The sequence below is a fragment of the Epinephelus moara genome, chromosome 11, assembly GCF_006386435.1.
Source record: "Epinephelus moara isolate mb chromosome 11, YSFRI_EMoa_1.0, whole genome shotgun sequence".
Lineage (NCBI taxonomy): Eukaryota > Metazoa > Chordata > Actinopteri > Perciformes > Serranidae > Epinephelus > Epinephelus moara.
The window spans coordinates 3,090,325-3,108,991 of NC_065516.1; the positions used below are offsets into that span (position 1 = coordinate 3,090,325).

The 18,667-nt window shown below is 40.5% G+C and overlaps 1 protein-coding gene across 4 annotated transcripts in view; it reads right to left on the reverse strand.

The window, feature by feature from the left end:
* rreb1a (ras responsive element binding protein 1a) overlaps positions 1 to 1,342 on the reverse strand; it is a 99,438-nt gene extending 98,096 nt beyond the window's left edge. For all 4 annotated transcript variants that reach the window (XM_050057345.1, XM_050057344.1, XM_050057347.1 and 1 more), the window contains exons 1-2: positions 1,217 to 1,342; positions 417 to 1,048 (exon numbers count right to left, since the gene is read on the reverse strand). In XM_050057345.1, the coding sequence (XP_049913302.1) occupies positions 417 to 456 (40 nt within the window). In that variant the 5' untranslated portion in view covers positions 457 to 1,048; positions 1,217 to 1,342. The remainder of the gene's footprint in view (positions 1 to 416; positions 1,049 to 1,216) is intronic.
* Between the last annotated feature and the right edge of the window lie 17,325 nt (positions 1,343 to 18,667).

Sequence of the window (18,667 nt, forward strand, 5' to 3'; positions counted from 1 at the left end):
GACTCCGGCGCGAGCAGACTTTGAACCCCCCCCCCACCCCCCCTCTCCTGCCACCCTCCCCCGCGAGGGCAAAAAACACCACATAACAGCCCCGAAACGTGCACGCGGGGGGATAAAGTTGCAACATAAAAGTCACAAAACAAGTCGTTTGCGATAATTAGCTGAATGAGGAAGAGACCTGGGGTTGAATTCCACCGCTTGGATGCGCATCAAACTAGGAAGCAACACGGAGAGGAGAGAGAAAAACTCTTCTCCCTCCCTCCCCGTGTCCACATCTCAACTCAAACTTTACTTTAACAGCTCCAAAGAGTCCAAACTTCCCCCAACATGTCAAACATCGACCACAGCGAGCACACGAAGGCAGAAGAGCACCAAAATGTAACGATGGAGAGGGTAAAAAAAAGAAGCAGACTTACGCTTGACTTTGTTGGGGTTGGGCTGCTTGCGCCGAGACATCGTGGCGAGGATGATGATGGTGGTGGGGGGCGATGATGATGATGATGAACGGCGGTGATGGTGGATGATGAAGGGGAGATGAAGAAATAAAAAGAAGGGAGAAAGAAAGAGAGGCTGCAAACTTGCTCCGGAGAGGAGAGGAATCAAAATGGCGTTTCCGAAGGGATGTGCAAACTTGGACAAACTTTACTCCGGCTTCTCCTCCTCCCTCCTCCTCCTCCCCTCCCTCCTCCACCTCCTCCTCCTCCTGTGCTTTTCCTCTCTCCTCTCCCGGAGGAAAAAAAGAGCAAAAAGACTCGAGGAAAAGAGTCGTCGAGAGGAAAAATGTTTAGTAGTTTTCTTTTTTTAATTCCTCCCCGGGCTCCCGACCGTGTTCTCTCTCTCCCTCGGCGTGTCTCAGTGTCTCTCTCCCTCTAAACCTGATAAGTAAAGCTCATCACGTGTTGTCTCTCCAGTCTCCAAGGGGACGTGGCCACCAAGCATCTCTGTCTTTACGCACAGATACACGTTACCGCATTACTTCTCCTGTCCTCTCTGTAACGACCCCGGCAGCAGCGATGGAGGAAAAAGTAAACCCACTTTGTTGATCATCCTAAAGGAAAATAAAACGATCGCATTTCATCAAAAGCTCCAGCATTTTTTCTTACTTTTATATATCTGTCACCACTTTGCGCAACAAACATCCACCCTCAGTGACTACATGACGCACTTACAAGAGTTATAATGTAACTTTAGGCAAGTTATCATCTAAAAATATCACCTGAAAGTTGATTTATCCGCAACTTTAACTCCACTCCATCACTGTACCATACCAGAAAAAGTTACTGTCTTTCCTCTCAGCCGGATCACTCTGTACCAGAACGCGCTTCAAACGTCTGTTTTATCATTTCACATAGAGTTTAAGGTGCTAAAAGATAAGAAACCATCCGCGCTGCAGTCAGTGAAAAGACGGCTCAACGTACCTATCGCGAGTTTTAAGAGGAGGACGGAGCGGGGACGGAGGGAGATATCGCGAGCTTTGGGGAGGAAGCGAGGATGTCAACCGTCAGTCTTTTTAGGGGTGGAGGGGGTGGTAATTCTATAGAGGAGCTGGAAAAGTTAGGATTTAGTTTTCACACTTAATGAGGACACGAAGGCTTCTAAATTTTATTAGAATGAGAACTTATTAAATTATGTATACATTTCTGCAAAACCAAAACATCATAATGTTTAGTGAAACAACAGTGCCTTCAAAACTAAAGAGATTCATCGTTTTATGTTCAAATGCCTTAAAAAAATAATGTAGTTCCTGTCTGATAACTAAATATTTTTGGGAAATAACTTTTTGTTTATAAATAAAAACAACTAATCATGTTTCCACCCACCTCTAACTGTAAATAAAACTGCACTGTAGTCATATGGGTAAAATTGTCTTTCAAAAAAAGTAAAAAATCGTTTCTTACTTATTTTTAAAGGGAGTCCAGCGTATAAATATAAAACAGCTGACAAGTATGTCCATGTTACATGATTAATAATCATTAAAAGTAAAGTTACACTTAGTTACTTGGTCAGACTACATTTATAATTTGGAAAAAGTAAAGTAATTCCATCTAAATATCTTAAAAGTAAAGTCAAAAGTAAAGTAATTACACTGGAAAACCTATAAAGTAAAATAATTCAATCTTGAAATCTTCAAACTATGTTAAAAACAATAAAGCAGTTATATCTTAGAAGTAAGGTTATTCATCTTAAAACCTTAACAGTAAAGCAATACCACCTTAAAAGTACAGTAATTCCACCTTAAAAGTAAAATAATTCCATCCTTAAATCCAAACAGTTGAGTCAAAACTTTAGTAATTCCACCCCAAAACTAAAGTAATACCACCTTAAAATCTTTCAGGTCAAGTAATTCCATCTTAAAAGTAAAGTAAATGATCTTAGACAAACTTGCAAGTAAAATAATACCACCTTAAAATCTTAAGAGCAAAGTTCAAAGTAAAGTAATACCACTTTAAAATCTAAAAACTAAAGTAACAAGTAAAGTAATGCCACCTTAAAACATTACAGTAAAAGTAAAAAGAAATCCATCTTTAAATCTAAAAAGTAAAGTCAAAGGTAAAGGTCATTCCATCTTAAAAGTAATTTGCCTTAAAACCTTCTAAGTAAAGTAATACCACCTCAAAATCTAGGTAAAGTCAAAATTAAAATAATACCATCTTACAATCAAAAGTAAAGTTAAAGGTTAAGTTATTCATCTTATAAGTAAAGTCATTTATTTTAAAACCTGAAAAGTAAAGTAATACCACCTTTAAAATGTAAAAAATAAACTAATTTCATCTTCAGATTTTAAAAGTAAAGTCAAAAGTAAAATTATTAAACCTTGAATTTTAAAATCAAAATAGTTCCACCTTCAAACCTTAAAATGAAGTTGAATCCATCTTAAAATCTTATTTTAAACCTCAAAAGTAATGCCATTCCTTATAAAAAATTACATGTCATCATATGTATATCATATTCAAATCAGAGGGTTTTTGCATAAGATTTTTTTTAAAGGAAGTAATTCATAAAGTTATTAAATTATCTGAAACCATAATGTCAAAAGTAAAGTTAGTGAACTTAACACTTTTTAATCAGCAGCTTTAAGTCCAGTCCGCAGTGATGAGGATTGTGTGTGTGTGTGTGTGTGTGTGTGTGTGTGTGTGTGCGTGCGTGCGTGTGTGTGTGTGTGTGTGTGTGTATAAATAACTCAGCAGCAGCAGCAGCAGCAGTTAAGTTTTGCGCTTTTGGCTCTCAGTTCAGACTTAAACTTCAGTCCAGCAGTAGCTGCAAACTATATTTAAACATCAGTACGAGCGCCTCAACTCCTCCCTGCTCGCTACATGTGTTGTTCTTTTCCCCTATCCCTGCCAGCCCTCCATCTCCAGATACAGACCCCTCCTCCCATCCTCCTCCTCCCTCTCCCACCATCCCTCCCCTGCAGGCGCCTACAGCAGAGCAGGAAGAGTCTCTCAGGCTGGTTTTGCCTGTTGCTGCTGATGGGGAGACTGGGTGTTAACAGGATTTAGCTTGTGCTTAAATTACCACAAAAAGTGCATTGAGTTTGATGTAGGGCTGATAGGAGGACTTAAGTTTGTGCTTAAATGACACAGTCAATGCTTTGAGTTTGGTTTAGGAAGCTTTTCCCTCCTGCAGCTAGCTTCTACTACTAAAAGATGAGTTGTACAGTTTGAGAAATACGCTTTGTTTGCTGACTTTGCAGGAGTAAGATGATAAGTAATCACTGGAGCCAGGATAGAGTTAGCTTATCTTAGCATAAAGACTGGCAGCAAGGGGAAACAGCCAGCCTGGCTTTGATTATGGTTTTAAAAAGTGTCTCTGTAGCTAATAAACACACAGGCTATCTCATTTGTTTAATCGGTCCACATGTAAGGCCATGTTACATGCAAGTCTGCAAAAGTAAAGTTATCATGTTTTCATTCCATGTCAATCTAAAGTTGTTCTGCAGCTACATGTTTAATACCTCAAGGATGCATTGAGTTCGATGAAGGAGACCCTTTGCCTCCTGAGGCCAGCTTCTACTATTATAAAGATTAGTTATACAGGCGGGTAAATACACTTTTTAAAATTTCTTTGCAGCAGTGAGGCAAGGACAAATCTCTGGAGCCAAGATGGCGTTAGCTTAGCCTAGCATAAAGACTTGAAGTAGGGGGAATCAGCTAGCCTGTAGTTTAAAAAATGCATCAACATGTATCTTATTTGTTTAATTTGTCCACACGTCTGTCACTGTTAACGATTGTTAAGAGTTTTCTTCTTTTAGTAATATATATAATGTTTAAAAAATAGGCTAACGTTGTTCTGTACTTCCATATTAAATACCTCAAAAAGTGCATTGAGTTTGGCGTAGAGGGCCACTCACCTCTTGTAGCTAGCTTGTATTATTAAAACTTTAATTATACATCCAGTTAAATACACTTTGTTTGCTCTCTTTGCAGGAGTAAGATGATACGAAATCTCTGGAGCCAGGATGGAGTTAGCTTATCTTAGCATAAAGACTGGCAGCAGGGGGAAACAGCCAGCCTGGCTTTGATAATGGTTTAAGAAAAGTGCCTCTGTAGCTAATAAATTTAATTTGTTTAATAGGTCCACATGTTACATGTTACATGCAAGTCTGCAACAGTAAAGTTATCATGTTTTCATTCCATGTATAATTCACGAAAGTATGCTAAAGTTGTTCTGCAGCTACATGTTTAATACCTCAAAAATGCATTGAGCTGGGTGTAGGAGACCCTTTGCCTCCTCAGGCCAGCTTAGTTATACAGGCAGGTAAATACACTTTTTAAATTTTCTTTGCAACAATCAGGCGAGGAGAGATCTCTGAAGCCAGGATGGAGTTAGACAGACTGCAGGAGCCTCCATTTCATTATCTGCATACACACACGCACATGCTCAGGCATGCGCACACACACACACACACACACACACACAGACCAAAGCAGCTAACAGGCATTACATCACTAATCCAATCACTCCTTTTCACCTCAACCGGTCACTTTTCAATTCAGATTAATCTATTGAGATACGAGCCTTTTACTCATACACACACACACACACACACACACACACACACACACACACACACACTTTTAAAAGGATAATTCAACAACATTAAAATGAGTTAGTTACTGTTTTGTAAACTGTACTGTAAACTTTACTGTTTATTGTTCTAAAGATGTAGAGATAAAAACTTTACGGATTTATATAAGAAGATTATAGATGAAATAATATACCCTAACTCAGTGGCTCATTACTTTCTTAGGCAGCAGACTCCAAGAAGTAAAGTTATAAATAAATTAATTTTAGTTTAAATTCAGTTCATCATGCATGTTTTTAGTTACTGTAGTCTAGACTGAAACATCTCAACAACTATTAGATAGATTGTGATGAAATGTGGTTCATCATTAATGCTCCCCTCAGAATGAATTGTATTAACTTAGGTGATCGATGATACTTATCTAGTGCCATCATCAGGTCAAAATTAATGAGTCAAATACTGTAGCTTATGACCAAATACCTGCAGAACTAATGACACTCACATCAGCCTCAGCTGGACTCTGTGCTTACTGATAATTAGGTACCATGCTAACATTCTGAACTAAGATGGTGTACATAATAGGCTAAATATCTGTTTTCCATTTATCTCGGAAGTGTGAGGTTGGAACTGGGAATGACGTCACACACACACGACCACTTTTCAGTACAGCAAATCAGAAAAACAAGATGTTTTAAAGCAATATTGTATTACGCATTACCTTGCATTTTGCACATACAAACACGTAACAGCATGTCCACAGATAGAAGTTGGACAAGACTGTGTGTGTATAACCATTTAAATGAGACACAATTAAGACAGAAGTGCTAATAAACAGAATATTACTGCAGCTTTCACTACTGTTGATGTGCCGAGCGGGCATCTTGAATTTTGAGATGAATTCTTTTGGATACTCAGACTTTCTGGGGCGAAAATCTGACTTTGGTTGTGTTCTAGTTGAAATTTCCAGCTGGGAACCTGGAAATTCAGACCTCCCAGCGCAAATGGAATGCACCTAAAAATACCTGCTAAATCCTGTGTTTCAGTTACAATGAAAATTGGAGGTCAGAGCTGGGAATGATGTCACACCCAAATTAATTGCATTCGAGTGCAACATGTCAAAAAGCCAAGATGTTGTTAGCAATAGCAGTTCCAGCCAGGTTAGCCATTGTTAGCAATAACAGCTGCTAACGACATATTATGCTGTATTTTGCACAAACACCGTAGTGACATGTCTACAGATAGAGGTTGGACTATACTGTGTGTAGGACTGTTTTAATGAGACACAAAACAGACAGAAGTGCTAATAAACAAAATGTTACTACAGCTTTCACTACTACAGCCACTTTGGATTTTAAGGTCAGGTTTGGTGAGGTTTCTCTGACTTGTCAAGGCAGAAATCTGACTTCAGGGGGCGTTACAGTTAAAATTTCAGACTGGGAATTTGGGAATTCCAGCTTCCCAGTGGAAATGGAATGCACCAAAAGATCAGCTCTACATTTGAGGTTACTTCTACAATGTCTCCTCATACAGCAGTTCATATGATATCTAAAGAATTAATGCCCAGTGAATTAGCACCCTTACTGGTTAGGTTTAGGAGAAGAAACATGGTTGGGCCTAGTCATGTTACATACTTAATGTGAAGTTATGTAGGTTAGGTTTAGGGAAGTAAAGTTACATTCAGTAACATGGTTGGCCATTGTCACCTTACATACTTGACATTAAGTTATATAGGATAGGTTTAGCTAAGAAAAGTTACGGAGGTTTAATTTCGGGAAAGAAACCTGGTTGGGCATTGTCACCTTACGTACTTGACATTAAGTTATGTAGGACAAGTTTAGCAAAGTAAAGTTATGTAGGTTCAGTTTAGGAAAAGACACATGAATAATACGTTCAAACCAGAAGCTTCCAAAGAGGCAAAGTCTCTCGCAGACAGCCATAAGCACGACTGTGAAAAATATTTGTGGCAGCTTTGGGCGCTCTAGTCGCTCATCACGTGAATCATTGAATGTTCAAACATGCTTGTCAATTTAAAGGAGCCGCAAAGCGGACTACTGGCTTGAAAGCAGCGTAGTTGCTGCTTGCTGTTGTCCAGTCAAAAAGCTCATAGTTGGCCTACAGAAAGTTATGTTTGGTCAAAGAACACAGAAAAAGTATGTCATCCCATTCAAACCAAGCAAGGAAGACTACGTCGCAACATTAGCCTGCAATTCTCTCCTCTATTACTAACATTACACACTTTAAAACTCACCAGACCAACCAACTACCTCTGTGACGCGGTCCCAAGCCTCATTCTTTTTATTTTGGTCTCTGTAACCGAACAGCGACACATTATAAAGGACTGAGTGGGAGCGAACGCAAGTAATAAACTTCTTGATATCCATTGTCAGAACAAGTGTGCTGTAGGAACCAAAGTTACATGGCTTGTTCTCTGGGACCTGCTTCATCGAAGCACGTCAGCATTCCGATTGGTTGTCGCCGAACCACGTCAGAGCTCATTACCATAAAGTTAAACGAGTTTTAACACACGGCTGACGACCAGGTCGCCCAAGTCGCCCAAGTCGCCGGGCTCTCATTGAAAATGAATGACTTCCACTGTTCTGGAAGCTCTGGTCGCTGTTGGTTTGAATGCACAGTAAGTGTAGTTAATGACAATGACAACTACTTCAAAATATCGCAAAACATTGTTAAATGCCGGGCTTTGAAGCCAATTTTTGTTGTGGACAAACATGAAATTACAACTTCTGGGTCCGTCACGTAGATGCCACTGGGCCCCCTGGGAAACAGACGTTTGTAAATCAGTGGGTATGTTTGTTTTTCCTAGCTTCACACCCTCCCGCAAAATGACAGGCTTCAGCACCGGGATTTGATCCATTCAGTCCAATACAATTTTGAAAGTCTAGAATTATTTTCATCCCTATTGAAGTTAGTGTAGCTCTAAACAAGAAGTTAGCCACTTGGCCGCAGTAAATTTTTATTGCACTTGCTTTGCGGACCCCAACACAGAGGGTCGAGGTAATTTTATATCAGTGATAAAGCTGCTTTGACTTAATGTACCAATGAGCAGTTTTCACAGGAATGAATGGGGCCCTCCTTCAACGCAGTATCCAGTTCTCTTTATACATCCATTGGTTTCACACGGGACACCAGTGGAATCCACACCCCCAATGTGCCTCTTCATGTTTTCTTTCAGTCTTTATACTTCTTTACTCCTGTCACTGCATTTGTGACCCCAGCCTTCATGATAATGTGGGTTATATATGAATTCTGGTGATTCTGGTTTACATATGAACACATGAGAACACTCCGACTTCCAGAGGGTTTTTTGTTCTGGTTCAGCTTGATGCTTTATGTTATAAAACAAAAATAGAGAATCAAATGACTTTATACTGTCCCTAATTTGCTGATAACTACCACCTTATAAATAATATAAAACAGTGAAATCTGCATCCCTAACAACTTGTAATGATTCTCATGTCATCAGGGACTATGTGCTCATTTCCATCTGCAGTTTCTGCTCAACTTTCAAATATCAGCTCAGGTTCAAACAAATGAGTCACATTTACTAATTTTAAAGTTAAACCTGTTCTTTTCCTCGCAGGGAGGTTTGGTGCATCAAGAGACAAAACAGAAGAAATTTGCAAAAAACACACGAAAAGTTAACATCTTCTTTTGCATCCTGGCCTGAAAACCAGAGACGGAGAAGAGAGAGTGTGATGTTATTTATTGGACTGTAACCATGGAGCTGTTGCTGGGGAACGAACCATCGCCAACAAAAGGGTGGATTCATCCATTCATCCAGCGGAGAGCAGGAGAAGGAGGAGGAGGTGAAGAGGCATCCTCAAACTCCCCAAAGTCTCCACCAAGCCGGAGAAAGGAGATCTGAGCTGAGGTTTCCCAACACTATGAGTTGACACAGTTGTTGAAACTTTACACACTCCTCCTCTTCCTCCTCCTCCTCCTCCTCCTTCATTGGAGCGTTGTCCGGACAGGCAGGCAGTCACATGAAGCCAACACCTGTCGGCAGTGTGGGGGGATGACGAGCACATGCTGCTCCGGCTCACTGTTTCCCAACCAGCTTCAAAAACACATGTGCACTTCATCCCTGTTTTCTGTTTTTTTTCTAGCAGCACAAAAAGATGTTAAAAAAAAGTCTGAGATGCAGCGGCTCTGACATGTGCTCTGACAGAGAGGGAGAAGGAGGAGGGAGGATGGTGGTGGTTGAAGGAGGGAGGGAGAGAGAAAGGGAGGAGGGGGTGAAAAACCGGTTTCCAATAGTGACGGATGATTTGTAGGTAACAGTTGTTTGCCTTGCAGCCTGAGGCCTGCCCCGCTCAACCACAGTTGAGTTTGGAGCATGCAGTGAGAGTGCAGAGGACGCTAAGGCTGCTGACACAGCGATCATTTAAAATTCAAACTAAAGCTAGTTTGTTAACTATTTTCAACAAAGGTTGCAAAACTAAAATGGATTAAAGCTGAAAAGGTGGGGATGTTTTGTAGATGTGCAGTGGAGACAGACTTCTCAAAGCACATTGCTCAAGAGCAATGACTGACAGTCAGGGAGGGAGCAGGAAGTGATCTGGAAGTGTCAGCCATTTTTGTAGTTTACTGCTGCAGTCATGTCATTTGACATGGAAAGTAGACACAGGATTCCTGTGTTTGCTGTTGGAAAAATGGTTGCATGATTGCAAAGTGTGATGAATATAGCACCATGTTAGTGGTGGAAGGTAACTAAATACTCTGACTCAAGTACTGTACTTGAAGGTCCAGTGTGTAAGATTTAGGGGGCCTTAGTGGCATCTAGTGGGGAGGACTGCAGATTACAACAGCTCAAATTTCTGGTTAGAATTCCTTCAAGAGTTCATTGTTCAGGAGGTTTTTACCAGGAGCTGAATTATCCACGGAGGTCTCTTCCTCTCCAAAATGGACTAGGTGCTTTAAATAAACACTGAATAAAGCAGTACTGCTCACCTTTCTTCTCTTTTTGTCTGATGATTTAAGATCCAGACATTCAGGAGGGTTTTACTGGGACCCACATTATCCACAGAGGTCTCTTCCTCCCCAAGACAAACAGACTCGCTGATTTAAACCTGTAAAAACACTGAATAAAGCTGATTCATGTTAAAAAAAAAAGTGTTTTTCATTGCTGCTTGTTGCCGAAGGGCTGCTAACTATGGTGGCTAAGCAAAAACAGGACTGGCCCTATCTAGAGCTAGTGTACGTCAGATACTACACTAGTGTTTGGTTCATTCGTTCTGGGCTACTGTAGAAACATGGCGGTTCAACATGGTGATCTCTGTAGATGAGGACCTGCTCCCTATATAGATTTGAACAGCTCATTCTAAGGTAACAAAACATGTACGTGACAGCTTCAGTTACTTTACAGATTTGAATTTCTGCACACAAAACAAAGAGTTTATAAAATATGATGATATATGGTAAATTAAACACAGTTTTAAAGATACAGCTGGAAAAATCAAGAAAATTATCTTTAGTTAATTGTGCAAAATGAGCTCCATCTCAACCCACTTCAACAGTAAAATCCTGCTTTTACATGAATGCATGAGTCAGAATCATCTAATGGGATCATAATCAGTGCTGGAGAAGCTACTTTGAAAGCATAGGTTAGCTTAGCAAGCTACCAATTACTTCACTCTGGAAGAAGATAAACTACAGCAAAGATACCTCAGGGAGACATGCACCAAGCTGGCACACGACTTACCTTCAATGTTGATATGTAGTTGAAATTATGTCAATATGTTGTTGTTTCAACATTAAAACAACATTGAAACAACATTTAATTCTGATGGTTGTGAAAAGGTTTACAAAATCATAATAACTCAACATTAAAATTTCAGAAAGACCTGTTTCAGCATTGAAACAATTTTGAAACAATGTTTGAAGTTTATGAAACAACATTGCAAAATCAACATTGATTCATCTTTCAAAATCAAAACATAATTCAGTGGTGATTCAGCCATGGTGTATGACGTTGATTGAATAAATATTAGAATGCCAAACTATAGATGTACATGATACGAAATTGTAAAAAAATTATAATACAAGAGTCACCTGCCACTCATTTGAATTTATTGTAAACAGTGCTCACTTTTTCACAGGTCAAAAGTTGTATGAGATCTTGCAAAAGTAGGCTAGGCCTCATAGACGATATAAAAGAATGGATATTGTGATGTCACCCATTGGTTTGTTGCGTGCCATTTTGAAGCCTCTAGTCTGGCATTTTGGCCATCGCCACTTGGATTTTTGGAGCCAGAAGTGAGTGGATGAGAGGGTGGAGCTGTGGAGAAGCGAGGGGTGGATCTGACTCACAGACTATAGAAACGCCTCACAGACAGCCTGTGAGTCAAAACAGGCCGCCCTAAATTATGTATAACTTTAAACCTTAACAAAACATAAACAGGTGAGTTATATAAAATTTCACCCCCCTGTACAGTTGTCCCACGCTGTAAATATGTTTATTTCTGCTGTTAAGTTGAACATTTTAACAGGGAGGTCTATGGGGATTAACTTGCACTTGGAGCAGCCTCAAGTGGCCATTAGCGGAACTGCAGATTTGACACTTTGCATTGGCTTCATTTTTCAGCTCTTGAGATCGCTGCTTACTAGGCCTACATCTTTTTTGATTTTTTCCCACTCTGCACAAAATGGTTTGTAGTTTCAGTATAGCTAAGCAAAAAATGGCAAAAAAATAAATAAAATAAAATGTAATTTATTTACTATTTTCCAGCTTACCTTCTAGTAAAGTAGTTTAGTCGCCCCAATACTGTATATAAAACAGACACAGGGGATATTTTCACACTTTTAACACTAACTACATTTTCCTGATTATACTTACATACTTTTACTAAAAGAACATTTTTAATTTTACTTAATTTTTTACAATGTGGTAATAATGCTTTTACTGCAGCAGGATCTGAATACTTCCTCCACCACTGCACTGTGTATATACTTTGCTGATGTGAGATACTTTAGTTTATTTATTTATTTATTTTTAAAAACAAACAAACAAACAAACACAAATTTAAGAGTGAATGTTAATTACAAGTCAGAAACTGGTAATTACAGTGACTCCAATGTGACATAAAGGCAGTACAATGGTAAAAGAATGGGACAAATGGTGGCGATTGGTAGTTGACTGAGCTGTGTTATTGTTGAGTTGGTCTTGAGAGAGTTAAAATATACTGTGCATTGACTATATCGTCCTATATCCATGAAATTGGGATTTATTTGTTTTGAGGCAGTGGTTCCCAACCTCTCTGACCAGTGACTCCTTAAAACAAAGCTTTGTGTAGAGGTGCCATACACCTACCAGTTATGACCAGTTCAGTGATTGATAAAAAGTTGCCAATCAAGTTTCAGTGAAGTGACTAATTAGTTTTCCTGTCCTTTTACATTTTCTTTTGCTCTGTGGGGAAAAAAATTCAACTTGAAAAGTAACTCAAGCTGTCAGATATATGTAGTGCAGTAAAAAGTAAAATATTCACTCCTGGGATGTAGTGGAGTGGAACTATAGAACTGCATGAGAAAAAAAAATGCTTAATGGAAAGTATAAGTACCTCAAATTTGTACTGAAGCATTTGAGTAAATGTACATTCCACCGCTGGTAAACTTTTTTTCTGTTCAAAAGTAAAACTGTCTCACATGTGACAAACACATGACAGCATTCATTTCATTTTTTTCATTCCATTATTCAATATGTTTGCTGGCTAAAGATCAGTGTTTCGTCTTGAGACGTCTCTCTTTTTTTGGCACTGTTCCAAAGGGTGACAGTTTTTCCTGCAGATGGGACCCAACAGGTGCTGTGCAGTTAACATCACCTGTCAACGGAAAGCTGTAAGGCAACTAGTTTTCACTGCTCATGCTGAAATGTAAAGTACTTATTTCTGACTGTGGGAAAAACAGAAAGTTGACATTGTGTTGCTATGACAACTGGCAGCCAGATAGCATTTTTAAAATGATGGTTTTTGAGTTCAGTTTCAGTTTATTCACAAAACAGTTTAGATACAACTATAAGACATAATGGAAATATGTGAAATGGCCGACCCAATCACCAGAATATTTATATGTTATTATGCAGTGGATACATAGAAACTTTATGTTTTGTTACCTTTCAACAGCAATGTGGATTACATATGGTTACGTTTAGGCACAGAAAACACTTGGTTATGGTTAGGAAAAGATCATGTTTTGGTTTAAAATACCCAGTGTCTGTTAAACTATCCTCCATGGCAACACAGTAAGTGGTTATTTAAGGAAAACAAACAAACAAAAAAAAAAAAAGGTTTGTTTTGTTTCAGGTTTTGTTGGCTGAAATAGCCACTGGAAATGCAGTGCAATGCAGTGCAATGAGTTGCTAAATCACAACAGGTTTTGTTGTTTGTTGTACTCGAACAGTGGTCTGCAACCTGGCAGTTGTCTCACCTACATGTCAGACCATCCACCATCTCCTCTAGAACGTGCCAAAGAATTGGAGAGGTATCACCAAAAGAGGCTGTGAGAAGAAAAACTCCTGCAGTAGTGACATAAATGTACTGTTCAATAAACATAAACAAAGTAAAAATGTGATTTTCGAGATTGTCAGTTCCACCATCCATTTTCACCCACTTATCCGGGGCTGGGGCGCGGAGGCAGCAGGCCGAGCAAAGCACCCCAGACATCCCTCTTCCCAGCAACGCTTTCCAGCTCCTCCTGGGGGGACCCAAAGGCATTCCCAGGCCAGATGAGATATGTAATCCCTCTTGTTCTGGGTCTGCCCCGAGGCCTCCTACCAGTGGAACGTGCCCTGAACACCTCCAGCAGGAGGTGCCCAGGAGACATCCTGATCAGATGCCCGAACCACTGACCCCTTTTGACGCGAAGGAGCAGCGGCTCTACTCCGAGCTCCCTCCAAATGTCCGAGCTCTGAACGGACTGGCGCAGCGCCTGCATCACTGCAGTAGCCGCACTAAACCACTGACCCATCTCACGCTCCATTCTACCCTCACTTGTGAACAAGACCTCAAGACACTTGAACTCCCTCACTTGAGGCAGTAACTCTCCCCCAAACCGGAGAGGGCAATCCATCGGTTTTCGGCAGAGAACCATGGCTTCAGATTTGGAGGTGCTGACTCTCATGCCGACTGGTTCACACTCGACTGCAAACTGCCCCAGTGCATGCTGAAGGTCACGGTGTGATGAAGCCAACAGAACCACATCATCTGCCAAAGGCAGAGATGCAATTCTGAGGTCCCCAAACTGGAATCCTTCCTCCCCCTGGCTGCGCCTCAAGATCCTGTCCATGAAAATCACAAACAGTACAGTGACAAGAACGTGTTTGACTTCATACCAAGTATGCGGACACAGCTCTCACTTTGGTCATACAGGGACCGGATGGTTTGTAGCAGCGAGCCCGGTACCCCGTACTCCCACAGTACCCCCCTCATGACCCCCCGAGGGACGCAGTTATAAGCCTTCTCCAAGTCCACAAAGCAAATGTAGACTGGATGGGCAAACTCCCACGGCCCCTCCAGCAACCTCGCAAGGGTAAAGAGCTGGTCCACTGTTCCACGGCCAGGAGAAGAATCATTGCTCCTTCTGAATCCAAGGTTCGACAATCGGTCGGACCCAGGAGACTGAGCAGCGTGATACCCTGATAGTTGGAGCACACCCTCTGGTCCCCTTTTTTGAAAATGATGACCAGCACCCAGATTTGCCACTCTGCATGCACCGTACCCAACCTCCACACAACACTGAAAAGGTGTGTCAGCCAAGACAGCCCTACAGTGTCCAGAGCCTTCAGCATCTCAGGGCAAATCTCATCCACACCTGGCACCTTGCTGCTGGGGAGCTTTTTAACTACCTCAACAACCTCTGCCAGGGATATGGGCGAGAGTTCCCCCAAGTCTTCAGGCTCTGCCTCGTTCACGGAGGACATGACGGCCGGGTTCAGAAGGTCCTCAAAGTGCTCCTTCCACCGCTCAACGATGTCCCCAGTTCTGGTCAGCAGTTCTCCCTCTCTGCTGAGCACAGCCTGAGACAAGCCCTGCTTTCCCTTCCTGAGGCGCCTAACCGTCTGCCAGAACTTGAGAGAACTTGAGGCCAACCAAAAGTCCTTCTCCATAGCCTCCCCGAACTCAGAGTCTGATACTCAGACTCCATGTCCCCAAACTCCCCCAGGATGCAGGAGAAATTCTTCCAGAGGTGGGAGTTGAAGACCCCACGGACAGGGGCCTTAGCCAGACGTTCCCAGTTCACCCTCACTACACGTTTGGGTTTACCAGGTCTGTCTGGCCGCCTCCCCTGCCACCTGATCCAACTCACCATCAGGTGGTGATCAATTGACAGCTCTGCTCCTCTCTTCACCCGAGTGACCAAGACACACGGCCTCAGATCTGATGATACAACCCCAAGGTTGATCATCGATCTTTGGCCCAGGGTGTTCTGGTACCAGGTACACTTATGAACCTCCCTGTGCTCGAACATAGTGTACTTTATGGCCAGTCCATGACTCGCACAGAAGTCCAATAACAAAACACCACTCGGGTTCCGATCAGGCAGGTTGTTCCTCACAATCACCCCCCTCCAGGTTTCTTGCCCGTCATTGTGCACACACAAACAACAGTCAGAGACATTCTCTTTGCAACCCGCAGTCGCATCAAGGTGACCCTCTCTTTCTCCAGGGAGAACCCCAACACAGTGGCACTCAGCTGGGGGCTTGTGAGTATCCCCACACCCACCTGGCACCTCTCACCCTGAGCAACTCCAGAAAAAGCGAGAGTCCAGCCCCTTTCTAGGAGTTTGGTTCCAGAACCAGTGCTGTGGTTGGAGGTTAACCCAACTATATCTAGTCTGTACCGCTCCACCTCCCAGCTCCAGCTCCTTCCCCACCAGAAAGGTGACATTCCACATCCCCAAAGCCAGTCCACGACGCCGGGGATCAGCATGCCAGGGGCCCTGCCCCTGCCTGCCGCCCAGCACACTATGCACCTGGCCCTGATCTCTGTCCCTGCGAGTGGTGGGCCCACAGTGTGACAGCAGTGGTGATGGTGCAAGACCATGATTCATTTATACATCAGGTTCATATCTGCAAAACTGTCAGAGGTCAATTAATCCTATGTTTGAATGATAGTTCAATGATCATGTTTTTTTTTCATCAAGATTTGTCTTAGAGTGTAAAATGGTTTTAGTGAGTCACACTGGCCTGACAACAGCTTGTAGCACAGTAAAACAAGTGTCTGAAAAATCTCTGAGTGCTTTTAAGAGATCAGCAGCAGACAGAAGCAGCTAATATCTGTCTAATCTGTTCATGAGACTGACACTTCTGAAGACCTTTTCGTGTTTCTTAAAAGATTTTAAGTGAAAATCTATGATTACTAATCAAAGCGACAAAAAAAACAAGTGTGTGTGTGTGTGTGAGAGAGAGAGAGAAAGAGAGAGAGAGAGAGAGAGAGAGAGAGAGAGAGTGTGATGTGGTATCCGGACAGACCAGTTTTGTGATGCTGATACATAAGATACAGTTATCACGGCAACGGCTCACCTGTTGCTGTCGGGGGTAGGGGGATGGGAGAGTTGACAAATACAAAACACATTTATCATGTTGATCAATCAATCAATCAATCAATCAATTTTAGCCCTGTGAGGCAAATTGTGATTTGTGATATTGGGCTTTATAAATAAAATTGATTGATTGATCGATTGATTGGAAAAACTGACTTTTTTTTGGATAAATTTAGCTTTTTGAAAAAGAAAGATGTTTTAGTATTGGTGCTATGACTGAACTTTAATACTGCTTTGATTAATTCAGTTCAATTTTGCACATTCACTAACAAATATAAATCTGCCAAGAACCCAAAATGAAAGAAGTAATAACACAAACAAGAAGTTTCACTATTTATACACATAAAAACAGCAAACACAATAACAAAAATATAAATTGAACGTAACGTTAGTTCAGACATGACACAATGTCAAGCTCAGCTCACATCCTAGCTACATCAGCTGATTTTAAACAGCCAATCAACTGATGGAGCAGCTGATTGATGGCAGGGAGTCAGCTGATAGATCACATGATTCCTTTCTATGCAACCAATTGGCAAATCTCATTCAGGGCGCCCTATTTAAACTGCTCTGGCCTGCCTACTGTTGGTGCAAGCCGCTTTGCAACCAACCTCCACCCCAGCTCCTCCTTTACATGTTGTGTCTGACTTATCAGTGTCATTTCTGTTTGGCAGTGATGCTGCTCTGTTCTGCTCCCGAGATTCTTTCCTGCTGCTCTCCCTGCTCTCGCTGCCTCAGGTTTCCTTTTGCGTGTGTAAGGGCAGGGAGGTGCACTCTCTCTGCCTTAGGCTTTCTGCGTAGGCCTGGGAAAGGCAGAGAGGCCCCAGAACAGAGCCATACCACCAAATGCAAATGGAAATAAAGGTTTCTTTGACTAAAGTGGTCCTGACTGAACTATAAAACAGTTGATATACTTGTAAAATAATTTTATCTCAACTTATTTTGTGCCTTTTTTCTTGAACATCTTGGTCTGTCTATAAATCACTGGAAATATTAAAAAGTTACAATTATAAGAAATAATTTAAAAGTTTTTTTATGATCTAAACAAATGAGTGAGAGATTATGTGAAAGCTTTCAGCTGGTTTTCTCATGTTTGTCTCTATGTGATTTATAAATAAGGTTGCTGTACATAAAACATGCTCAGTGTATTCATTTATTCAGGTAAACAAAAAGCTGTATCTGTATATCCGTACGGAAAAGTATTCACATTTAGGTGTATTTTATTTTATGATTTCATGTCCTCTTTATTTGAAGGAAAGTTCACTATATAAACCAACTGTTTTACCTCTGTTATCTGTTTTGACCTTCTGTAAAGATTTGTTTTATTTATTTTTTATTTTTTTTATAACTTACACATAAGTGCACAGATACAGTACATACAAATAAACTTGTAGAAAAAAGCTATGATACATATCATGATGATATATAAGTTTATATATGTAAAATGGTGTAATATTGATAACTAATTACTCATAATGAACATAACTGTAATAAGACAAAAAAGTTAAATAAAATAGAATAAAAATGGAAAAATCCTATGTTATTTGTTTTGAAGATCTTTTATTATTATTTTTTTTAAATAAAATATAATAAAAGTTGAATAATCATCTGTTATTTGTTTGAGAGCTCTTGTTATAAAAATAATAGAAAAAATAATTTAGAGAATAAAATAATAATAAAAATTAAATGATGCTCTGTCATTCAGTTAAAAGCTCTTAAAGCTCTCTTTAAAGCTCTAAAAATTAATAAATCCTCTGCTATTTATTTCAAAGCCAGATTTTTGAGTAAAATTTTTAAATAAAAAATGTAATAATATAGAATAAAAACGGAATAATCAATAATAACAATTTGTTTTAAAGCTCTTTTCATGGGTTTAAAATAAAGATAAATAAATAGGTATTATAAATAGATAAATGTGTCAGCTGTCCGTGTAACAGACAGACGTCATAGAGGCTCTGTGTCTGCTTTGACTACCAGAGATAACAGGACACAAACTTGTATCAGTATTATCGTAGACACAGTCCACAGTGCTGAGTGACATGTGAGTCTCATATTAACAGCAGACAGTGTTGAGGACTGAGACCACAC